At 40.0% G+C, this 25,630-nt stretch overlaps 1 protein-coding gene across 1 annotated transcript in view; it reads left to right on the top strand.

Moving 5' to 3' along the window:
• The window catches only part of RIC8B (RIC8 guanine nucleotide exchange factor B), a 34,858-nt gene extending 14,173 nt beyond the window's left edge, over window positions 1–20,685 (top strand). The window contains exons 4-10 of the mRNA XM_032204684.1: window positions 2,437–2,531; window positions 6,881–7,034; window positions 7,372–7,467; window positions 9,887–10,031; window positions 10,191–10,335; window positions 11,722–11,841; window positions 19,593–20,685. Coding sequence (XP_032060575.1) covers window positions 2,437–2,531; window positions 6,881–7,034; window positions 7,372–7,467; window positions 9,887–10,031; window positions 10,191–10,335; window positions 11,722–11,841; window positions 19,593–19,704 — 867 coding nt within the window. The 3' untranslated portion in view covers window positions 19,705–20,685. The remainder of the gene's footprint in view (window positions 1–2,436; window positions 2,532–6,880; window positions 7,035–7,371; window positions 7,468–9,886; window positions 10,032–10,190; window positions 10,336–11,721; window positions 11,842–19,592) is intronic.
• The last annotated feature ends 4,945 nt before the right edge of the window (window positions 20,686–25,630 follow it).

Below are 25,630 nucleotides of genomic sequence, written 5' to 3'. Positions count from 1 at the left end.
TAAGCATACCAGATGGGTACATCTCTTGAGATCGTGGACTATAGCAGTACAGTAACAATTAGAGCTAAGTTTCCCTCGTTTTTTTCTGGGCATGATGATAAGCACATCAACTGCAACGTTCAGTAGGAAATAACTGAAGAAGCAGACGGGTTCTGTTTTTAATAACTTTTTCTCCCAGCCCCAGTTTTGGATTTAAACATGATCTTTTATGATGAGGTCATGTATGAGAACCAAACACGCTTTCATTTTTATATCTTATTCATAATATTTATGTTGTTTTTTTCATGGCAGTGTTGGATCTATTTTTTCTTACAAAAAATATGCTTGCTTTGAGTTGCATCCTTGAACTTATAAATAGAAATGAGGATAACTTTCTCATTGAATAACTTAAGTCTGCACTACAGTAAGAATTCAGTAAACTGAAGGTCTTTCTTACTCCATGCCATGTTGTGTCTAAAACACTTTTGTTAACTTTTCACCGGGCATTGTAAATAACTAGTGTATAAAGCTAAGAGTTTTGCAGTGGTTAAAATAGACCAATAATTGGTCTGTTTAGTGCATTGTACTAAGCAACAAATACAGTATTAATCATCACATTCTGGAACATGAAAGTATGAAGCTTATTCTTTGCTTTAATGTCTCGAGGACACTGAATAAGAAATTAAATCCTGACACTTAAGATTAAATGGATGAGGAAAAAATTCATAGAAGCTAATGCTTCAAATTTCAAGGAAATATGAAGAAAGTGAGAAGCTTTTCTCTCATTTGTATTCTGACCTAGACCTTTCTTAAGAATGCCTTTAACTTTGTCAGAGAAAGTTCTGTGTATAGGCAAATGATTATTTTGGAGGTAAGAACTTAAGTCAAGAAAAATGACCCCAAAACAAGTGTATAACTGATGTATATGAATGTTTTGCTACTTGGGAATTTGAGAAGTGTTGTCTTTATGATTAGTTACTTCTGTGTTGGGGAAGCAATGTCAGGTATTAAGTTGGGAAATGAATATTATATCTTCACCTCAAGTAATCTTTTTAAACCCGAATCTTGAAGTTGGCATACTCTCTCAAAATCCCCAGTATTTTCTAAGACGAAAAGTTCAGCTTACTGCAGAAGGACAGGTGGGAGGTGGCAGGCAGTTGTGGCGTTTCCTTTGGCAACTGTCTTTGGAATAAGGCTTTGTCCCACAGATCTTTTCCTTCCCAAAGAATCCAAGCAAGCAGCTTATTAGAAAGCTTACTAGGAAATTTTTCTCTGGGATTTCAGGAAATTCTGGTGTTAGTAACCTTTTTATTTATGGGTGAGAGTTTAAGACATTCTGGGACATGAAAAGCTACTTCGTGTTTTAAGATAAAGCTTATACAATAACTCTTTACTAAAAGTTCCTAAAGGCAAGCAACCCTTTAAATTAGAGAGCTCTTTATTAGTTGTAAAGTGTTAATAAGGTGTTAGGTGACATTCTGCTTAGCAAGTGTCCCTGCGGAAATATTAATGATCTGTAAGAAGAGTAAACAGCACGTTAATTAAGCAGGCTGAAGATGCACAATTTGAAGAGATTGCAAATGGGCAGGATGGAAAATAAAAGGAGACCAGAAAGGTTAGGCATGTGGATGGAAAGCTAAATGAGACCCATCCGAAGGAGAAGAGAACCGTTTGATACGCCAATATTTAATGGCTGGAGATGATTGCAAAGTAGGCAAGAGCTGCAGGTGGTACAGTTGGCAGGTCCGGATGCTGATGTTACAGCGATGCCGTGGGGCGCTTTGTGCTAAGTCAAGCACGCAAGAACATATGATGGATGCCAAGAAGAGCTAATAAAAGGACCGGGACAATGATGCACAGAGTTTCATGATTGTATTTGCTGGCACACTTCTGTGTGGCTGCTCTCTGGTGGGAGATTGGAAGGAAGAATTGTTTGGAGAGAGCAAATCTAGGGCAAATAAGGCTGCTGAGAGTAGAGAAGTTATTAAGGAAACGTAGAAAAGATGTCAAGGGAACAGAAGCAAGTGAATTAGGAAAGGAAACAGCTTGGGTGAGGGAATGAAGCTGTTGGCAGTGAAAGGACTAAGTGAGAATGAGGCAAACGAAAAGCATATGTAATCTAAATCGATGAAGGGGTGCCTGGGTGTAAACACAGGAAGGAGGATAGTAATGGTATATTAGATATTAGGAATGGTTGCAGAGAATCAAGCAAACCGTTGTAACTAGGTTTTCTGCTAGTGGGGGCTGGAAAAACGTCCCTATGCCTTTTTGGAAGGCCAGCGTATGGAAGCTACACTGCATTCAGCAAACTCTAAGGTACAGTCCTTTGTTGATAGGGATGGGTGTTATGCTCTACTAGGTATTTCCCATCTTTAGTTTTTATTATTCTAGTGACCTGAAACCCTCACTTGCAATCTTCAAAATGAAAAAATATCTTCATAATTTATATTTATATAGAATGAATCTCATCAATTTCGTTACATGGCTGCCATCCTTCGACACTGCTTATTAACCATGGGCCCTACTGAAGACAAAACTGAAGAGTTGCACAGGTTGGTAAAATTGCAGAAACAATCTGTTTAGAAAGGTTATTATTAAAAACTAAATAAATTGCTTTCACTAATATCTGAAGTGGGAATCTGAGAAACAATGAAAGCTATAATTTTGAAGTGGAATGCAACTTTTGCTGTTTTGCATAGAATTTGATGGACAATCTGCACTTTGAAATTTTTGTGTGTAATTTCTGCAATTTTGATGCATTTGGGTGATGGAAGTAACAGGTTGACACTTTTATCTCCATCAGTTTTAGGCTGTTTGGCTACAAGTATAAATTACCACTTCCTTCATAACTATTTTTTCCAAAGTGAATCATCTTGCAGTTTTTAGATGTGTTGGTTTTTTCCTCAGTCCCGCACCCAACTGTTCGTTTTATGTTTGCAGCCAATAACTCAGTCAAAACTCAGAGCATTTTTACTGATGTGGTGATTCTTCCCCATTTAATGTTAACAGTTTTTTCCATTACGTTCTTATTTTTATTTAAATAGCCAGCTGTTCAAAGAGCTGAACAGTACGGTAGCGTCAGACACTATCCCTTATTATTTCTCAGCAATGAAAACTAGTGTTGCCATTTTCTTCTTCTAAGGCATTGGTATATCTAAATTCAAGATCTTCTGAAGATCTTCTACTGAACCTGCGTTATCTGGGAAGAAGGATATAGCTTTTCATAGCCAGCAGTCTTGAAAGTGTTAAATGAACTTTATTAAATTTGTGGAAAGTTCTTAGAGATCAACAGTATTGTAGGATTTCAGTGCTCACCTACTATCAGAGCACTTCTCAAGTCAGTGCAGAATAGCCTGGAATAATTTAGGATACTGCTACAGTAGTTGCCACATCTGAAGTGAGTGCTGAGTGTGTCCTAAAAGGCAGCCACTGTCTTCTCTTTGCTGCTGCTTGTGGTGGGTGTTTTGATCTCTCCTCCTTTAAGGGAGGGACTGATGGGAATAAGTTCCCTGCTGCTGGGAAAACTGAACAGATTTGTGCAAGTTCCCTATCTACTGGAAGATAGAGATAGACCCTTATCGTTTCAGCTTACATGCAATCAGCAGAGATTGCGTGATATTCTGATGAATTATTACACAGTGGATTCTGTCCCCATGAAAACGTGCAGTGTTTCCTTGTCCGGGAATCTAAGACTAGTCTAATTACCCTGTAAAATACAGCACCCTTGTAAAATGTAATTATCTTGTGTTATTGCCAAAGGATGCATGTTATGCAAGTCCTTCTCGTTTCACCTTTTGCAGGCACTTGCAGATCAGGACCAAAAAGGGCTTTGTAGGTAGAGGTGTGCAGCTGTGGAGGAAATCAGGTATTAGTGTGATTTCTGTCCTTGCTTTTTTCAGTCAGAAGGCACATATTGAGTAGCTCTGCTGCTTACATGGACCATGCGTCCTTGTGGAGACAGAAATCAAGGCAAGAATTCTCCCTAATTCTGAGAAGGGAAGCAAAAGAAATGAGGATGACTGTCACTGTCTTGTTCCTTCAGTCGTCTGCCTTTCTCCATCAAATTCAGTATATCAGCACATCAACTTTTTCCTTTATGCTGGGAAAACAAGTTTATCCTTCTGCTAGCTACATGTAGCTGGTTTATTGAGGTCAAGGTGATAGAAGGAAGAAAGCGAGTGTAGCTCTGCTGCATGTGATGTTTGTTCTTGTTTTACAACATACTCAAGGGTTTTTTTTTTAACGTGTTAGAAGAGCACTGCACAAGTTTTGACTTCCGTGATTCAAATACTTCATCCCGTTTGCAGAACCTGAATTTTATCTTTGAATGCTACATGTGGCAATAAAAGCTGAATAATCTGATGTGCTTTTCCACCAACAATGCTCATCGCAAGGCAGTTCTGGAATAGAAGAGGTATGGTCAGAAGTTAGGGCCCTCAAATCCTCAGGGGGCTGGATAGCTCACTTCACTCTCTTGTAGTAAGTGAAGCAAATCATTCATTCCAGATTGGAGTTCCAGTAACGAAACGAATGAGTAAACTTGTGCTAGCAGCCTGTAGCTAGCACGATGTAGCTTAAAAAAAGGCTGTGTCAGTTGGGCTGTTAAATAGGCTGGGCTCTGACTGCGGAGCCTTTATTGCCAGAGATGAGGTGCGAGTCAGAGAGCAGAGTTCAGCTTCTCGGTCTGCATCCCAACTGGAGCCTATCAGTAAGGCAGTTGTTAAATGAGATTAGAAATGGAATAAAATATAACCAGACGTGAATGCAGCAGATACAAAATATCAGGGAGGCGTAAGCACATTTTCTAGAGCTGCTGATCACTTCTGTGAGTTTGTAAATCTGTAAAATTCAAGATGCACAAGTGAAGGGAAGGCCTGTTAAAGCGAGTTGTCGGAGTGCTCTGAATGTCTAAGTTGAGGATTTATTTAATATGAGCATCAGGTATTGGACACATGCCCTGAATTGTGATGTGCCGATTGTCAGTTTGACTTCTTTTTCTAACAAATAAGCAGAAGCTACCTATGGAAAACATCTTAGCTCATTTATTACCTGGTACTGTTGTGGTTACTGTGGTTCTGTCATGTCGTCACTTCACATTTGAATATGAACAGCTTAAAGCACCACATATTAGAGCGAGTGCCATTTTTGCCCACTAACAAGGTTTTAATCAAGGCATTCAGCAGCTCTAAATAGGCCTTTGCTTCTAAATTTGCATATCAGGAGGGGGCTGGGAGCATGAGTGGGTGGATGTCATGTCCCAGTGATTAATGATCTCTAGGAAGCCGAAAAGGGGAGAGTAATATACGCAGTATTTCTACCCCCTGGAGTAGGAATGCAAACACTATTGTGCAGATCTGTGCATAGTCACTGACTTCCTGGTAGCTGGAGAATTTCATACACTCCTCTACCACAAATAAAACTGTCAGTGAAGTGACAAAGATCAGAAAGCCGGGCTTCGTTTATTGAAAAGAATAGCTCAGACACAGTGATCCAGAAAATTAATTTTGTAGGTGTTTGGGAACTTGGTTGTTTAATAAGAAACTGGTAAAAAAGAGAACTTTTGATGAAAGGACGAAAGCCACCAAGTAGTTGTTGAATTTCAGTCCGTTTTGCTTGTGATCCTTCCTGAATTATTGGAGAGGAATAACTGATGTGATGAAAAAAAGTGTGTCTTAAACAGGAGTTAGAAATAAAACATGCCTTTAAAAAGTACAAGTTGTCTGAATTTCAGTTGTTGAAAGGGCAAAAGGGAGATGACACGGTGCAGCACAGCCACCCAGTCCGATCAGTCAAACCAGCATGTTAGAAATCCTGCTACGTCTGGTTGTCGTGATGTGCTTTCTGTTGTGCTAAATCTTTGTTAGAAGTGTATTAATAGCATAAAAAACACCTTCAAAAAAAGCATTAACTAAAGTTGATTGAAAAGCTTTCTCCATTCTCAGAATGGAGAGGAACATCAGCGCACATAGCTGTGTTGGTACCTTTGAGGTCTGCATATGAAAGCCTACGTAGGGCTGTAGTATTTCTGAATACCTCTGCTTATAATTGTAGTTGGGCATCAGCAAGTAAATAATGAGAAAATTCTAATTTTTGCAGCACCTGTGTAATTTAGCCTCACGCAGGAAGAGTACAAATTCGAGTCTGTATAATGAGAGCAGGATAGATAGCAAAGTCAGATGAAGTTTGAGTCAAACATACAAGAGGCCCCTGCAAAGTAAGTTCCACCTTATTCCATTAAGGAGGAGGGAGGGACCCTGTGGGCTAATCCAAATCGCTTAACGGGTGTTTGAGAAGCCCTCCTCTCTGTGCTTTGGGGAATCCAAAAAAAGCCAGTTCCTGAAGGGTACTGCTTGGTAAATTAGCCTGAATTTATTTATTTATTTGTAACGTGCTAAAAGCCTTCTGTATTTCCTATACACTACAAGCTAAGTGAAAATATCTCAGGGCACCTGAGAAGTTGACGTACGGAGGAGGAAATCTTTCCGGTGGTGTACTTCTGTCACAACAATGATAGAATATAGACGGGTTGGAAGATCTTGTCGGTTTTGAGGAGGAAACAGCTCTGACCACTGCAAGTCAATGTGAGAGTTCCCCCTGCTGTCCTGCCGGGCCAGCTGCTGTAAGGCTGCTGGTAGCTGTGCCTGAGGATGCTGCGGGGGCTGGAAGTAATAATGCACTGCTGCAGCATCCCTTTTGTCTTTCTTTTCCCTCGCTCGTTCTAACAGCCAGCAGCCAGGCGATAATGTATGCCATCTTCTTTAAAACCCAGAGAGCAGAAAATAAAGCATTGTTTCAGTTGCAGGGCCTCTTTTTTTTTGGTTGCAGTTGTACAAACATTGTGGTGAGTTGTGCTGGTTTGAGTTCTTCCAAATGAATAATGAATCTTTAAAATCTGTTTCAGCAATGCAATCAACCTCTTAAGCAATGTTCCTGTTTCTTGCTTGGATGTTCTTATTAGTCCATCTTCCCAAGAGGAAACAGACATAAAATACAACGGTATGAATATGGGAGCGATTCAGATTTTACTGGATTTCATGGAGAAGAGAATTGACAAGGTAGGGGCTGTAAAAATTCTTGACAAAGTGGCTTCTTTTATTAAAGCAAAAAGTGGGTGTTGGTAAACCTTCTCGCAGAGCTTTCAGACAGTATTTAAGAGAAATGTGGATGGATGGATAGCCTTGCTTGCTTCTAGATTGTGAAATGCTGCAAAATTGAGAATAAATTCCTGTAACTATCTGAAGTATACTTTGAAACCATGAACATTTGGCTCTTTATTTATGCTTGTGTAAAATTCATATTGTGACAGTCATGTAAGACTCTACTGAAAAGTTCATAGGATTTGAAATTGATTTTTTTTTTCCTTAAAAATATTTATATTTATGTTTATTTTAGGGAAGCAGCTATAGGGAAGGTCTGACTCCAGTTCTCAGTTTATTAACTGAATGCTGCCGAACTCATAGGAACATCAGGAAGTTTATCAAAGCTCAGGTAGGTAAAATATTAATAAAAAGTTGGATATGAAGCTCATTGCAAACTTCCTGAGATTTGTACATCGGTACAAGCCACAGATACTTCTAAGTCATATGAATGATTTTGTATTACTTTACCCAGAAAGTTATCTCTATGGTATTTTTTTCCCTTTGGTCTCTGACAACTGACAGCTATAGAATATTTTTTCAGGCCATGGTATCTATTGATTTATGTGACTCTAAGTTCCACGATACATTTTGTGGATCTGTTAATTAGTAATATTTGGGGTGTTGTAAAGCTGTGTTACATGAGTCCATGTGGATTATGTGATGCAGGGGCAAAATCACAGTGATGTCTGATCTCTTACATCCAGCACATCAGAAAAACTTCAGGGCAGTTAATGAAACTTCGTAAAACTGTATGGTAGTCAGTGAGACTACAGGTATTTTGGATGCTTCTGCTTGAGCTTTCATTTGGCCTCAGCAGGCAAGAGTCATTGGAATTGAAACTTGTGTACCAAGTGTGCATCAACTGGTCTGTTAGAGTAAAACTGTCCCTGAACAGAGGCACACTTCATCTCTTAAAATGTCTCTTAAGAGAGCACTTAAATATGGTACAGACCCTGTGTAGATTCTGTACAGGGAAAAAAAAATTATACCAAAGATCTAAACAATCACTAACAGTTTGTGCTTTGTGATGTGTTTTTTGGGGTGGACTTTTTCTTTCTTTTTTTTTAATTCTTTTTTCTTTTCCTGAAGTTGAGGGAAGAAAAGTTAAAGCATGAGCAAGGAAGAGACAGCTGAGACCAGCTGAGAGATGCTCATTTCCTAAGCTGTAGTGCTTTTGGGGTTGCATCTCAGATAGCACTCACAGGTGAAAGCTGTGCCTGAATTCATAGGTGGAATCTTTCATGGAAAAGAGCATATATTGTCTGCCTCTTTCATCTATACCAGAAGTGTTTTTAAGGATTTTATGGAACCCATTCTCATTTATATTATTTGTTTGCAGCATTTCTTTCCTAGAATACTCTCATGATCTGTTAAATACAAAAAGTTGCAGAGCCAAATGTTCAGAAGTTAGAAAGTGAGGTTGTCTGCATGTTTTTACTACATCTTGGCGTCTAGATGTCAGGATACAATTGCATGCTGTCTCTTACCGCAGGATCACTGCCTCAGAGTGCAAAGAATAGATGGATGCTGCTAACTGCATGACCGGATGTTTGATATTTTGAATTATCCTCATTGTTAAGTGTTGGCCTTAGGCCTTACTTATTGTGCACTATTCAAATTCTGATCTGCAGACAGAATGATTAATTTCCTCATGGACTATCCTATGGCACTCATCACGGTATTAGTATTAAACTATTCGAAAAACATTAATCCATTCTTACAACACTCTGGAAAATGGCAATAATGGTACTATCCCCATTGGGAAAAGTAAGCCGGGACAAACTAAAGTGGTTTTGCTAATTTTTTGAATACTTATTTTGAAAAAGCCTGTTGGTTTTTGGTTTTGTTTTTTTTTTTTTCAAAGTAGTCAATGCATAGCATTCATTTGTTTTAAGCATCAGTTCCCAGTGACTCTGAGTTCAGTGCTAACTGTGCCATAATTTTGCACAGAGCATGGCGTCTTACATTAAACACGTGGAAAACAAAGGACCTGCAATCTCTGATGACCATTAAGTGACAGGTTTGGTTTTGTTCACTAGTAGAAAAAAATTGGCAATCCATAATTGTTACAGGAATCTTCAGACCACCAAATATTTCATGTTACGGCTCAGATTTGATTGCAGGTCATGTCCTGTGAATGCAAAAAATAACGTGGGTTTTGAACCTGAATTCATATGCAGAAAGAGGCTGAAGTTAGGTTGTAAAAACAAACATTTCAGGCACCTACTGACTTTCTTGAGAGTTAAAGTTGTAAAATAGTGATATTTAAAGTAAAAATAGTGTATTTGAGTGCTCATTAAAGACTATTTTCTCCAAAAGTTTATTGAGAAGTAGCTTCAGCTTTTAAAGTAGTGTTATCTGGGAGAAGGATGCATTTCCTCTGTACACATAGAGATAGTTTTTAATTTTTTAAAATGTTTTCCCAGACACTTGAGCAAAACAGAAGAACCTAAGAACATGAGGTTCTGTTGCCTGTTAACCAACTTTTGTGGGATGTTTATTTGTGCTCTTAAACACCTAATAATCGTCCTTTCTAAAGTCTACATTTGGGATATAGTATTTGTCTGCCCAGGATGGCAGACGAGAAGGGCTGAATGTATTATGAAGCAAGAGTTGATACTAGTACATGTAAGTATGATTGGGTCCCATTTTTGAAGCAGCACAGCTTACAATATTTTCTTCTCCTGTTGACTGTGTGTGTTCTTGCAAGGATTGGATAAGTACCTTCATGCATTCTGTGTTGCTTTTCTCTTTTTTTCTGCTGCTAGGTACTGCCTCCACTAAGAGATGTATCGAATCGTCCAGAAGTTGGCACAACAGTGAGAAACAAGCTGGTGCGCCTTATGACACACGTTGACCTTGGAGTAAAGCAAATTGCAGCAGAATTCCTTTTTGTTCTTTGTAAAGAGAGAGGTATACATTATTTTTTTTTCTTTTCCCTTTTATGTATGGTCTTGCTGTACTCAGTATATTTGCCTACTGCTGTAACTCTCTTGATTCTTACAGAACTATGCTGCTTTTTGTTTTGTAGCTGATTCGAAGCTGAATAATTTTCTGTATCGCTCTTTGCAGTTGACAGCTTGTTAAAATATACAGGCTATGGCAATGCAGCAGGATTGCTGGCAGCAAGGGGCCTGTTAGCAGGAGGAAGAGGAGATCATTGGTACTCAGATGATGAAGATACAGATACTGAAGAATACAAATCTGCAAAGCCAAAGTATAGTATTGTTTTAAATTCTGATTATTCTTTTGCAATTGAGATGTTTAGGTATATTTTTCCACCTTTTGCAGAGAGCCCAGTTATGAAATTACATGTGCTTACGTGAGTTGATGTCTCTCATTGACCTCAGGGGCTAATTATTGAGGAACCAGTTTCCCATAATATGGTTCAATGGCTCTAAATAAATAAGTAAAAATCCACTGTGATAATGATTTAACTTCAGATGGGGGGACTATATAAAAAATAAAATGTTTATCAAAAAGAAATAAGGAAGAAAATTTGAAAATGTTTGTGGATTGCCCAGGAACAGTTTTGAGAGGCAGTGTCAGAGGTTCAGAGCGTATGCGTGTTGTACCTTTAAGTGTTATTTAACAATTCCAGATTTTGAAGGGAGTGTAAAGGAGGGTATCAGAGATGATACTGTAAAGGGGTAACAGGCTGAAAAGGTTATGAAGGACAGCCTACTGGAGGTATAAAGACTACAGTATTTCTTATATGCAAAGAAAAGAACTCTAAAACAGGTTTATTTATATCTCTGCACTTCAACATTTTTTGTCTTGCTCTTATTTCAGAATAAGATTTCAGAATAAGATTTCAGATTTTTGTCTCTGCTCTCATTTCAGAAGTCTAATATCCAGTTGTATGCATATGAGTAAAACTCCGACATTTAGTTAGAAGCTGACACTCAAATGGAATATTGGAGACAAATGTCAGTTGCTTTATGCATCTGATTTTCTGTATTACTATAAAAATGCTTATGGTCAAGCTTTTTGAAAAGATCATTTGTCCTGAAAGTCTGCTCTAAAATTAATTATCTGCTTTTGTTACCATTCCTGTATCACTGTTTACTTGTTTTAGCAGTGAAAACAACTGGGATTGTAAATTCTCAATTTAATATTAATTTGGGTTGAACAAAAAATGATCATGAGAAGGAAATGGTAAACTAATTCAACACTTCTTCATGAGGGAAAAAGATGTCACCATATCCAATCTGCGTTCTTAAAATTAAGCCTGTAGAAAATCAGTTTCCAAAATGTATTCGTCATTCTCTTACCCATCTGCGTCATTATTACTAATGACATTGTCATTAACATCATTATTACCTCACTTTTAAAGTGCTTTTTTATGGTTATAACTTAAGTATTAGTAGAACGTGGACTTCGAGTAGTTAACGAGAAGTTAATATTGTGACTCCCATGAGAAGACTACAGAAGCATCAGTATGAAGGTTGACTATTCACAGTAGCAACTTTGACATGCAATTCAGACACTATTAGTCTTGGTGGGGTCTGTCTGTGTGTTGCTTTTTCTTCTTCCTGAGAAGACAGACAATTTACATACGTATTTATTTAGAAATGTAAACTGTGTTGTTTTCCACCTCCAGCATTAACCTTATCACTGGTCACTTGGAAGAACCGATGCCCAATCCAATGGATGAAATGACAGAAGAACAAAAAGAATACGAAGCTATGAAGCTTGTCAACATGTTTGATAAACTTTCCAGGTATTGTATTATATATAAGCTGCTTTTGGGGAGGGCAGCTTACATCCTGGTTCTTTGCTCTTTGCAAAGGGCTAGAGCTTTTAAATGGTACTATAATCAACTTCTTTGTAGAATTTCAATTTCACTGCAGAAAAGAATGCTTACTACTTCAAGGAAAAGGGTGATATGTTACAGGACTTCACAGGAAATCTCTTTTGGAGAGGATTAGACAAAATTGGGAATCAGGTGGTGAGGGGACCTGCCTCCTGAATGGATAGGCTAATCAGTAATTCTGATCAGAATTTCTCCTTTCAAAGTGTGGGACAAAATTCAAGCCCAAGGCAAGTGTACTCATGTCCCCCAAGTCAGTGAGCAGCATCTGATGATGGCTACTTCTGTCTTACTGCTTATCTGAAGAACAATTACAGCATGAAAATAGTTGTCAACAGAAGCAATGAATTACACATTAGAGCAATTAGAAGGGAATTTACATTTAAGCATTATTGTGGATTTATTAGAATAAGTGTGGACTGGATTACAAATGAAACATCAGCATTGTTCTAAATGACTAAGGTAATGCCATAAAAGAAAATGGTACGTAATGTGATGTGTGTTATTGATACAGAAAATGGATTTCATCAGGGAACAGACCTGTATTGTTGGCTGTAGCTATTTTTTTTCTCTGACTCATTTGCCTAGCATTTGCTGGGTTTTCTTCCCCCATACTTGTAGACATCTTGGAATAATTGCTTGTAGTTTGTTTTTTGTATAAGCAAATATTACATTCTTGAGGAATACTCAATGTAATGCTCATTCACCACTGATCTGAGCTATGAGAATTTAGGTAAATACATGAGTGGATCACTCTTCTAACAAGGGACAGCCCAGCAGATAGAAATGTGTTTGTGTTTTGTGAGAGTGGATATTCAAATAACAAGTTCTCTTGAGAGAAATTTCAGCAAACCAAGTGTTTTTACCTCTCTGTTAAAGATTAGGAAAACAGCAAGTGCTGCGGGTGATTCTGGCTCTCATATTAGCTGGCAAAGCTTGAAGTGAAAGGAGAAAAGAATCTGGGAACAACTCATCAGTGAAGTAACTGGATAGTTTTTCCACATAATTTGTATGGAAAGCAAGTGTTATATGTTAGTCTTCTTAATAAAGAGAAGAACATACAATGAACATGGAATTGTAGTTGAACTATTATGTAGAGCGGGGTGATTGCTATGTAAGCTAGAGCGTTAGGGGTACCAGAATAAAATGACTAAATGGTCTAAAACTTTTTTAAAAGGAAGATTGAGACGGGAGATAAACAAAGACGGAAGACAAGTCAGTTGCTCTCACTATAGCAGTTACACAAAAAGTCCAAATGGCATTACTGTAGCCTAAGAGCCTTTTCAGTTTGGAGGATTGGAGACACCTGCTGTGTTGCCTGCTAAAAACTGACAATAACGAAGCAGCTGGTGCCCTGTGTCACTACTTATCCTCTTGGCCAGTAGCATTACTTTCACCTTGGGTTTTCTGTCTCAGTTACATCCACCTGCAGTTTCTTCTATAGTGCTTGGACTGCAAGCTCTTCAGGGCTGGAACTCTTTATATTGTAAGGTTTTTTTTGTTTATTTGTTTTTTAGTATAGTGATTACTGTGGGGCAGTTCTGTTGATGTGGCCCCTTTAGGTGCTGTGATAACATGAATAAAATCACTTGACTGTTCTTGTCACGCTTTTTGTTTACTGAAAAATCACGGAAAAATGCTGTCAGGAAGAAAAAAAGTAAGATGTGTTTTGAGGAGACTGTGGGGTATTTTTAATGAATGTAATTGAGTGCAATTGTGGATTTTGCAGCCGTTAAATGAAATGGGACCCTGCCAGTCTTGTATACAAGAAGAAAGTGGTAGTAATAAGCTGCTGGTAGTCAGCAGGGAATCCCTCCACCTTTTTGGAACTGAAGACATCTGCATCCAGCTTGAGCTGATTAGGGCTGGGAATTTTCACAGACTTAAAGCTTCCAGTGGAATACACTTTTTTCTTTGTTTTGCAGTGTATAAATCTAAACTGGAGGTTGTTCTGGTAGGAGTCTTCAGCTGACCGTGAGTGTAGGTTTCCTACTTCTGCTGTTCTTTGTTGTTATCATCACCTTAGGAGGGTGCCTCTACCATGAACTGATCAGGTTCAATTTGGGGCTTTGCTTATAAGGCAGGAGGAAGTTGGAAGGGGGCAGGGGAGCAACAGCTCCTTCTAATCTTGAGTGGATCTATGTAATTTGGTGTATGTAACCTGAACAAGAGGTTAGAATGAACTTGCCTGATGCACAGCAAAGCTGGTTTGCTTAATACAGTTGTATTGCCCCAGTGATGGAAGCTGAGACACAAAGAGCTGGGGTGTTTTTACTACAGAAAAGTATGGAAAAAAAGTTGAAGGACTGACAAACTTGCTTCTCTTGACTGATGAGGGTAAGTCTTGACTGATCAGGCCAGTCTGTCTCTGGGTTGTTCTAGATTTGGCTTCACTGGCTTGTATAATGTTTGGAAAGGTACCTGATGACAGATTGAACTCCTCAGAAAACAAATCTGCAGAACAGTGCTACTTTAATGAAGACATAGCACCTTTTATTAATGGCTGTTACCAGTTTACACTGTACCCTTTTGTACGGATTTATTGAAACTGTAAGGCATAAACTGTTATTCACCTTGGTCTGTAAGATGCCAGTGGATTTTTACTCCCCAAGTTTCTCTTAATTTTCAATATTAGCACAGAAGAAGACACTGCTTTTGAGGTCGTGTAAAATTGATCTATACTTTTGGTTGTTTCAGGTCATATTTCCAAGGCTTTTGTTTTCTGATAGGTTGTTGGTGTTTGGGCCTATTCATAAGGTAGTTGACCCTCAACAAGTTTAAACTAAAATTAATCACCTAGTTTTACCAAAACATGTGGAGAAAAGCTGAAAATTCTGTGAACTCATGTCCCCTGCCCCAACTAACAGACTTAAGTTCTGCAAAAGGTTTTGTAGAAACTAAACTTCTGCTCAGTTTTGACTGGGTAAGATTACTTTTTAAAAGCATTAAATGTGTGTCAATTATCAAGACTTTCATCCTCATTTATGTAATACTGCAGCTCTTGGGAGATGCAGATGTTACTTAGGCAGGTTGCTGGACACCTGGACTTGGCCCTGGAGTAACTTTATGGGCTTTGCCTGCAGTAAGGGTCGATGCGATCTTCTTGGCTCATGGCGAGTTGTTGGTAGCTGTAAATCAGCATCCTCAATATGTGATGCACATCCCCAAGACTGCAAAAAGATTTAACTCAACCTTTCCTTTTTTTACAAAACATCAAAGGTAGCCAACTTAAATCATTGTTGTATGATGTTCTGTTTATATCATAGACTATTGGAAATACTCTGTGTTAATTAAAATGTCTGAAGAAATATGCTAACATTTTTCCTATTATAAATGGTAGGTGGAATTGTATATTAATTGACTAATTTAAAATGTCAGGATGCTTTTTCCAAGCCAACCTCGTATTAATAGCAAGAATCCTTTTGCTGATGAAATGGTCTCCAATTATCACAGCTTGGGTTTTGTTGTACATTGAACAGAAGTCAACAAAACGAGTATGTAAGAGAACCTGCCTAAATAAGCAACCGTACTCATTAAAAACACAAAATTAATCATAGGATGAATGAAGAAGGCAATGTTACACAGATTTTTTTTTTCCTCTCCCCTTTCTAATCATAGAACAAAATAATGTTACATGAAAGGATCGGAACTATTATGTGGTACTCAATTATAAGGAGGTGAATAGGTCCCTAACATGCCATTTTATCAAAGGAGCAGGCTGGTGTTTACATGATGGCTGTTTCATTGCAGACACTGCCATTAATTCCATGTGTCAATACTGGCCTGTAGTGCATAGAGCAGACAAGAAAGAGTTACCGCTCAAAACAAGGGAATGATTTTTGAGTCGTTATCAAGCTAAATGGCAAGCAGGAAGCCAGAACTTGTATAGATATATTGGAAGGGACTCTTGGGAGATGTGCAATTGGAAGGAGAGAATGCATTTTACCAACTCTTTAATTATGGTGTGTTTCTAAGTATACTTGAATAGAATGCTTTGTTTGCATTAGAAAAAGGGATGTTGCAAGAAGGGTTATTCGAGTGTATTGGAGGTCACGTAAGGATGTGCAAATATGTATAAATATTCATACCGGGTATTTGGACACATCTCCCTGGATACAGAAGTATTCATGCTGCCACCTACTGGGGTGAAGTGTTCCCTTCTACACTATAAAAGGACTGTAAACATCCAGTTTCTGGGTAATGAAATGATTTTTGAGGGTAAATGTGCCAGTTTGGGGTGATTCCTGTGCTACCTTGTATCTCACCTTAAGCAGTCAGCGCATCCTCAGCTACCCCAAGTTGACAAAGCTCAGCTGAGGTCTGTAAGCAGCCCGTGCTAAATGGGGAGCTTGCTGAGGTTGATATAGCTGAGATGGTTTGTGCTGGGTAGGGATCAGCTCTGGGGGCTCCTGTGGTGTTGTGCTGAAGTTGGCTGAGTGATGCCTCTTGCAATCCAACCCCAAATTCTGTTATTTGGAAGTTGAGTGTTTGAAACTTCTGAAGCTAGCTTTGTAGGTAGCCCAAATCCTTTCATCTGTTTGTCTCCCTCTGTGTTTTTCCTTGCTGAAAAAAACATGCGTAAGCTTGTGCAGCGTTCAGAGCTTGCAGTCAGGTCTTAACCAGTGTACGAATGCCATGTTTTACACTATTTTAGGACTAGATTATGGTTAGGGGAAAAAAAAAAAAAGACTGATATCTGTCTTCTCTGAACAATTAATGCACCCCCTCTTCTCTCAGTGGCCTAGCATACTTCTGTCTTCATACAGTTCCATATTTTCCTGGGTAGCATCTGTCTCAGGAAGGGTGTAATGTGTTGAACCTCCTAATAAAGAAAAAGAACAGCAAACTTGTAACAACCGTGTTTGATCCTGTTCAAGGACTTGAAAAGCAGGAACAGAAAGGTAATTGATAAACATCCGTGTTATTTTATGGAATGTGAGCTCAGCCTAGCTCATAGTTACCTTGGAGAGGAGGAGGTGATATGGTTCATGTGGTGCGCTTTGAGATGAGTACAGTGAGCTGAGCAACACACATTTTTGAATATCATAAAAAACATACAAATGTTTTTTACAATGCTTTCAGGATACAATACTTTGTTGGCTCAGCCTTCTAAGGTACATTGTTATGCAAAACTGTGTTTATCTTCAAACGACTTCCACAAAAAAACACAGGCCAAAACTTGCATATAAGTATTTCTCAACTATTGCATCTGGCGTTCAGCATCTCTGTAGACGATTCATTTGGAAAAAAAAAAAAAAAATCGCATTGTGTTCTGCAGTGTTTGCAGCATGATGTAAAACTGAAGCGTGGAAGGTGAGTTGCAGAGAAAGCTGTGCCTTTATAATTGACAAATGATGAGATAGGAGGACTTAATATTTATAGATACCTTTTAAGTTATCCCTATGTGTGGAGAATAGAGGGTTAAGAAGGGAGAACACTTGCCTGTGTTGCTCTGAAGTTTGTAAAGTTACCTCTCTGCTTGCAACCACCAGTCTCCAAGTTGTGTTGTGCTTAGAAGTTTGAGCCAGGAAGACGTTTAGGCTAGGTTTAGAAACTCAGACGTGTTTAGAAGCAGGAAAGTCTGTTCCCACCTTTACACCCTGTGATCTGTGAGGATGCTTGCTCTCCAGCTTTCGCTTAGTTTATCAGCATTGGCACCAGAAAGTTGCATCAAAGCTGCTGTGGGATTATGCAAAACTTCTGCAGGTTTCCAAGTGGTTTCTATTCTTTAAGCCCATGTCTGTGTCCTTCAGTAACAACGCTGTCCTGACCTGGAATATTTCTCTTTGGTCATTGTTTTCCTCTTTTCGGTTGTTGTTTTGGTTTTTTGCTTGTTTGTTTGCTTCCTTTTGCTGAACTGTTTCTTTATCCGTTACTGGCTGTTGCCATTTATTTATTACCAATAATAAATCATAAATGACTAGTAAACTACGTGATTTCATGACTTCCAGCTGCAGTGTTAAGTGTTGCAAAATAAAAGCATGCGCTGTGGTTTTTAAAACAAAAATCTAGGCTCCCCCAAGCTTAGAAGACAAGCAAAGGGGATTTCATTCTGTGTGGGTATGTTTGTACTTTTAGGACTTTAAAAAACAAGTAATACAAGCAAAGACTTGCTCTCCACATTATTCTACTCCAAAAATAAGTATGAAAGATGACTGCTGAAGCTTGAACCTGCGTTAAGTGGCACTGAGGAACAGTTGCAAGGCTGATCACAGATTTCAAAGGACTCTTCTATTACAGTGTTTAAAGTTTCAAAGCCAAAAAGGCTGCAGATGCATAGATTTCATTTGTTTTTGTTTTCCTTCTGCTGGAAAAAAAAAGTCTTTTCTATTAGACACAATTTGAAAGCACTCTGGCTTTGCCTTGGAGGACATCTGACAGCAGATTGGAAGGGCTCTGGTCCTGTTGGGGCACTGGACCTGCAGTCTTCCTTTTTTGAGCCCTTCAGAACCTGATTTCGAGCATCTTCATGAGCAATCAGGATTTTTGGTGACTTTGCTGCGTGACCGTCCTGTATCTGCCTTACGCATGCTGTACAATTCAGACGTTGCCTTTCCTGCAGGTCCCATTGCGTTAAAGTTAGCTTGCCCGCTGTGCATAACCCAGTTCTGTCCCTCTTTTTTCAGCCGAGGTAGGAGTGCAGACCAGGCAGAGAGCTGGTGAAATGCCTTTGCCTACCCCCCTGAGCGATGTGGTTTTACTGTCTGTGGCTCAGGGGGAGAAGGGGGGAGCTGAGTGTGTGTTAAACCGTCTGAGTTTTACTGGGCTGCCTTTTGAGCGAGGGGGGAACTGACATCAAACCTCCGCTCCCTTATTTAAGGTGACTGCTGAATATTTAGAAGTATTCTCCACTTTTTTTTTTTTTTTTTTTCTCCAGGAGAAAATCAAAATGTTATCTTTGCCCTTTCAGGTTTTGGTATAATCCACATATAAATGAGGTGATAAAAAGTAAGGATTAAATAAATCTTTGCTAATACTTTTTGATTGGCTTAATCAATAATTAATCATCTCTTAGATGAGGCTGTAGCTTGTGGAGTAGATATAATTGGATTAGCTTCGAGAGGCCTTTGGAGCTTTGAAGAGATTAAAATGGCTGTCAATCCCGTAATTAAACTGCCACAAACAAAAGCAATAGTATTAGAGTCAGTCGGCTTTTTTTCAAGGAATCAACAAGTACTTGCACACCCCGACTGGTGGCATAGGCAGTCTGTTCTCGTCCGTGATTTATTTCCTTCAGCAAGGGGAATATGTATCAATTATTTTAATCGCGTGTGTGCCTACAGGCCGGGGTGGCAGGTGAAACTGTAGGCAGAAATGGCTGGCAAAGAGCTCTCCGAAGAAAAGCGAGTTTGTCTGCTTAAAACAGTGAACCTGCTCCTCGTCTTCAACCTATTAGGCACTGACTTTTCATGGTGTCTTTAATTGGCTAAGTAGGTTTGGCCTCCATGAATGAAGGCTTTATCTGGCCTGCTCTTCCCCTCCCACCTATTTTGGAAGGTTTTTTGTCCGTCTTTCTTCAAAACAGAGGGCTTTAGCAGGAATAACTTCCTTTTAAAGGCTTATTATGCTCTGAAGCTTATACTGTATGTGATTGTATTATACACATGTGAATTGATATGTGTGCATGTGCTAATCTATATTCTGTTTTCGATCTCTTGCAGAGATGAACTTATAAAACCAATGGGAGTGCGGCCGGATGGTACAATGGCTCCTTTGGAAGAAGCAGTCAGCCAGTACCACACCAACAAGCCAGACAGCTCAGATTCAGACTAAAGCATCACCTGCTTCACTCCCAATTCTCCTCCAACCCACGTTTTTCCTTAGAGCCACGACATCTTTTATCTAGGCGTTTTATCCTCGCGTTAGCCAGCGTCACTTTAACTGGTCGATTATTGGGATATTTAAATGATGGATCCTGTGGTGTAATGTCTGCATTTTTATTATGTCCGTTCAAAGAACACACCGATTTATTAGTTTATGATCTTTATTAATTTAAAACTAAATGTATTTCAAAGGGATGAAAAGTGAAAGCCTACAATGTAAAATAAAATATAAACATTTTGATTTTCCAGAATCCTGTTTTCTGAACTCTGTAGGTTTTCCCATTCTTTATATATATTTTTTTGTATTGTCTTGCTAGTCTCTCTTTCCTTTTGTATGATTCTAATTAAAGAAATGAGTTTGCTTAATGGCATTTAGGAGCGGAGGGTGTTTAAACTTAGTCTGGCTGACCTTGTAAAGCTGCTTTAACTGGCATTCAGCGGTGATTTCAGAGCTACCCTTTTTAAATGTCATTGGTAAAATCTTAGGCCGTAGCTTAACCACAGATGTGCATAGTGGTAAGAAATCCAGTGTGTCACCAACTGCCACTAAAGCTACCTTTAAATTGGGAACAAGATGATGTATGTTGTATGTCCTCTCCCCCCCACACACGTTAAGACCACACAAGTATTACCACCATCACCCCCCACTTTGGTTAAGTAAAAACATCCCTATTCAAAACAGCCTTCAAGTATGTACACTTAAACGTGGCCGTGAATAGCAGTGGGCCGAAGAGAAGTGCATGTGGAAGTGTTTTACTGAATTGGGGCCTAACGGGTGTGCCACTCTTGAAGGGAAGTCAAACTAATAACAAAGAAATAGTTTCCTTTTCAGGGAGGACTTAGGAAGGATGGGAAAGTAGGGAGCAGAAGAAAGTGTAATTTTCAACTGTGTACTCTTAAAAACAAAGATTAAACTCCTAGGCGTGCTGCACTGCTGTTGTTGCCTCTTTGCCTGCTTGGTTCCTCTCCCTGTGTGTTTCTCGTGATGCAGTTTACATGATGAATAATCCATATCCTAGATCGTAATTCCTTTTTTTTAGCTCAGAACCGTACGCATTCCGTTCTTGTGAACCTCACAAAGGTGGTGAAGGTTTTCCAGTTTGCCGTTGTTTCCTTCAAGTTGATACTGGTTCCCTGTAGTAAGGCAGTTGTGTTCAAAGGCTTCATGAAGGGAGGACTTGGTGTGAAATCAGGCTGTGTTTTCCTATGTGAGGAGCTTCCATAGATCTCATCCTTCCAAAAGGATGAAAAAAGAAATAACGCCCTGCCCTCATCTCAGCAGCTGTTTTTTCATGGGACACTGTCCAGCCGTAGCTATGCCCTATTCTTTCTTTTATTAAAGGGACCTAGGGTCATTAATTCTCTACATTGGTGTATGCTGGCACTTTTCTGAATGTTTTAATAACTGATGTTCTATGGCTTGGTGATGATGATGATGGTTATGATTTGACTTGGGCCATATTGTCTGCTGTATCCACGTGGAGCATCACATTTTGCATAGGGAAAAGGGAAGCCAGCTGCTGTTCCCACACTGATTTTAAGGAGGAAGCAACAGCTGGAGCAAAGCCACGTACTGCCTGTGTAATACTGTAATCAGAGGGAGTTGTGCAGGAGCAGGAAACATGCTTGGCTGCATCTAAACTCAGTCTCAAAAAATTAAATTCTGGGTTTTGCATCACCCATGCCTCCTTTCAGTGCAGCATGGGTAACTATTAAGTGGTGGTGTGTGTGCAAGGCATTTACAAACTTGCTGAGGAGCAAAGCTTGACTGGGTCTGTTAATGAGGCTTTGAGTCCATCTTGGTATCAGCTGGTGGAGGCTGTTAGATCGTGGGGCTGGAGTAGTAATTGCAGTAATAAGTTTGGGTATAGGTTGCCACAGAGCAATAGGTACAGAGCAAGGAAATGAGTGAAGACTCAGTTTTTTGCTTTATAGGTTGTAGAGTATGTTCCTACCATCAGCTGGCTGAAGAGGTTAATAGGATGGGCTCCAGGGACCTTGTTACAAGCGCTATAACGTCAGGAGCACGGTTTGGGTTGCCTGTAGTGAAGAGAGAGGGAGGGGAAAAAAAAAAAAAAAAGCTCTCTGGAAAGGTGTGCTTACTGTGAAATTAGGATTTACTTTATTTATTTGCAAAGGTGAACCTCCAAAACCTGGATGCTTGGGCATCTGAGCCTTATTTAAACCAACCAGCTGTTCAGGAGCTAGGAGAGCTCGACAAGTTTGGGATTCCCATCCCCAAGCAGTGCTTGCAGAAGGCCTGAAAAACCCCAACACTGTAAAAGCTTTCTTCTAGGCCTTGCTGCTGGCTGGGGTTACAGTGGGGCGGTAACACTGCTGCTACAGGTTTTGACTGCATAGTAATTGCAACGTAGCTTATTTTACAGGGTTTAGCCAGTGGATTTCAGAGACAGGTACCTTTCGGTTTCCAAAAGCCTCTCGCAGGCAGTCCCAAATACAAAATCTTGTGCTTCAATCTTTATCTTGGCACCGGCGGCCAGAAGTAACGCAGTTCCCATCAAAGCTCGTCAATGATCTGGAAGTTTTGCGTTTCTTTGTTTCCGATTAAATAGAGTTATGAAACAAAAGATGATGGGAAATTGCTGAAATTTGTCAGGGTACTTTGTTCTTTTGCAAAATCACCCAGGCTTATTTGTCTAAATGTTAATGAAAACTTCCTGGCAGGTATTCGCAAATGCTAATTGAGACTTTGTGTGTCCCGAAAGTGGTTTTCAGGAAAAAGGGGGACGTTTACAATCTGTTAAAAATGTTTTAAGAAAATTACCAGAGCTTTAAAGAAATTTGTAAAACGGGAAAACCATAAAATGTTTTGAGTATACATTTCTATATATATGTGTGTGTGTGTCCAAAAGAGATTTTTCACCCTATATGTGGGCTTTCTACAAGTATCTGAAAGTTTAAAAAAAAAAAGGGGGGAGAGGGGAGAAAATTGGGCAGTGGTATGGTCCTCTTATAGTTCTTCACGTACCAATTTTCCTCTAACTGGGTGAAATACCTGTTGTCAAAGGTGGCTTTAAGGAAGAGAATATCGCCACGAAGCACGCTGTCATATTAGGAGGTTGCCAAGCATCCTAGTCCAAAAGAGGAAAGTAAACCCCGCGGTATACGAGAACCCAAATCTCCCGGAGGAGCATTCCACAACATTGTCCTTCACCTTATTGCCACGGAACAGCTAATAAAATCCCGCTCCTCAATAAGGCTGCCTGTAAAAGGGCCGTTCTGCTGTTCAAACAGCTGAAAGCCAGACTTTACAGGTCTTTGATGAGCAGCAAGTTAAACAGCTAGCTGCCCTGGTCAGAGTCTTTGCTGGACAAGCATGTAAAAATGGTGAGTGAGGGGTGGTACAAAGATGCAGCTCACTTTCAAAGACAAAAAAAAAAAAAAAAAAAGCAATTTAATCTGACAAATGGAAATCCTGTAATGTTAACATCTCGATCAGCTGGATGGCTCTGGCTCGCATGAAAAGTGTTAGGGAACGTTTATTTCCCGATTTCCTTATGCACAAGCTTTTGCTCTTCCTGAAGTCAGTTCACACGCCATGCTCCCATGCTGGTTGTGCAATATTCGGGCCGTGAGTTTTGGGGGAAGCGATGTCCTTTTAGCATCGCAATGTATCCTGCAGCTGGGGGTGGGTAGGAACACGGACAGGAGAAGCGAGGAGGGGGCACAAAACTGTTTCTCCAGGAAGGGAGTGCAAGCAGACAGGTCTCTGTGGCACAGGAGCTGCTTTTGATTCCCCCGTGGGACACCTCTAAGGGCTGGGCTGCCCCGCAGCTATTCCCACCTTGGTGGTGGGAAGGGAAAAATCCCCCAAACCAGACCATCGTCACAACTGGCCCAGCAGCAGCTGCCAGCACGTGGCTCAGGTCAGCTCCTGTCCTGGCCAGGAGCTACAACATCCAGCGGGATGCTGCTGCTGGTGGTGGGGCATCCCAGCTTTCCCTGGAGCGGGCACGAGCGCAGATTACTGAGCTGCTGCCGTGCTTGGGAATCGGTCCCTCCGACAGCATGCCAATCTCTGTGGGGTACCTAGGCAGGCTTTTAGAGGTTGGTGGGGAAGGAATTATTCAGACCACCCAACTTAGCTGGCTAAATTACCCGGGCAGTCTCTTCAAACTCCTGCTCCAGTCACGGATGAGAGGGAGGACAATTCAGAGTTAGGCTAATTTGGGTGCACTGAATGACCCTCTGCAGGAGCTTTGCTTTCCCTCCCTTGACTACAGAGGGAGCCTGGGGAGACCAGCTGGTTACATTTAGCTGCTAAATTGGTTGCCAAAAGATGGGTGGTGAAAATTCCTTCCCGTTTCCCCTTTGCCATGGGCTGCACTCTTCCCCGAGCAGGATGCTCGCTCCCTCTCTCTGGCGAATTTGGGGAGTGCTCCCGTGGTGAGAGCTGGCCCTCCAGGAGCCTCCGTGAGTACATTGTGTGGGGGATTTCATGGACTTCTGCTTAAAGAGCTCCCTTAGAGAAGCTTTGCTTCTGGAAGTCTGTTTAACAACTTGCCTTGCCATAAGCCAAGTTTCAGACGTGTTCTGAAATGTCAAAAGCAAAGTGGAACCTCACGCAAAAACTGTAACTGGGGAGGAACAGATAAGAGAGAGAAAAGACCCGTAAGTTCTCTCCAGATGTCTGAAATGGAGAGGAAGGTGATGCCATTTAAAATAAACCCCGCTGGGATTGCCCCTTCCTCTTTGCCTGATAAACCCATTACAAATTCAAACAAAAGCAGCCAGGATCCACGTGCTTCAGGGCATCCGTAAGCCCTCTTTTACCTTGCAGAGCTCGTAACAGATGCTGACCGTGGGCATTAGTCCTGATCTAACCAAAAAGTCCAATTCCTAATTCTGGAGGCTTAAAAATACAAGTTTCTGCCATATAAAAAACGAATAAACCTATGAGTGTGTTTCAGAATCCAAACCTGAACGTAAACTACTGTTATTTTAGGCTTTTGGATTATTTCATACTCAAGAAATTCTCTTGCCTGGTAACTCACAGTGCTGTGGCACGTCACGCTTCCACGGGCATTTGGAAAAACTGTAGTTTGTTTATTTTTTTTCTTTTTCAGAAGAGAGTAGCAAGTGCCCGGATTCCCTCCTGTTTTCTCAGTCCCCAAATGTTCATAACACCCTGTTGGGGAGGAATAATTCCCATCCAAGTTGTAAAACACACTTATAAGTAGATGGGAAAAGCATGAACAGAGCTGGGCGGAAAACAAAACCGCCAGGAACGAGATCTTATTTTGCATGCTTCTCACTGTTGTATTTTTGCCCCAATTAGCATATTTTAAAGACAAGCCTTTAAAAAAAAAAAATTCTGCTATCTGCCTGAACTGTTCTGAAGCTTTGAACTTTTCCATCCTTTCCATTGATTATGGCCAAGTGACCCATATTTAAAAAGCATTTACAATAAAATTATAGCACTTTCTTTTGTGCTGCCGGCTTTCCCAGTGAAAAGCTAAAATGTTTTAAAATTGTCACTTTTTGACAGAGGTAATGGCTGTAATATATTTAGTCTCTTCCCCCTTGTTGTGTTTAAAATGGCTATGCTAATAAAGGGCACAGCTGTCGATACTTTATGGCCTGCTGGGGGGAAGAGGGGGAACGAAGGCAAAAAACAGATTGACTGTGTGTCAACAAATGCAGCTGGGAAAGAAAAAAAGAAGCCCCTTGAAGGCCCCTGCAACTTAAAGTCCAAGATAAATGATGTCCCTATGCTTAAAAAAAAAAAAAAAAAAAAATGGAGGTTGGAATTCAATAAAGGGAGACTGAAAAGGAAACTGCTTAAAACTGAAAGCCTTTTCTCTGCCTCTAGACAGCTTACAAGAGAAATGAGCAAAACTGACCACAGAAAGAGG

Source organism: Aythya fuligula, chromosome 1, assembly GCF_009819795.1.
Source record: "Aythya fuligula isolate bAytFul2 chromosome 1, bAytFul2.pri, whole genome shotgun sequence".
In the NCBI taxonomy this organism is placed as follows: Eukaryota; Metazoa; Chordata; class Aves; order Anseriformes; family Anatidae; genus Aythya; species Aythya fuligula.
This window is presented reverse-complemented; position numbering and strand designations above follow the sequence as displayed.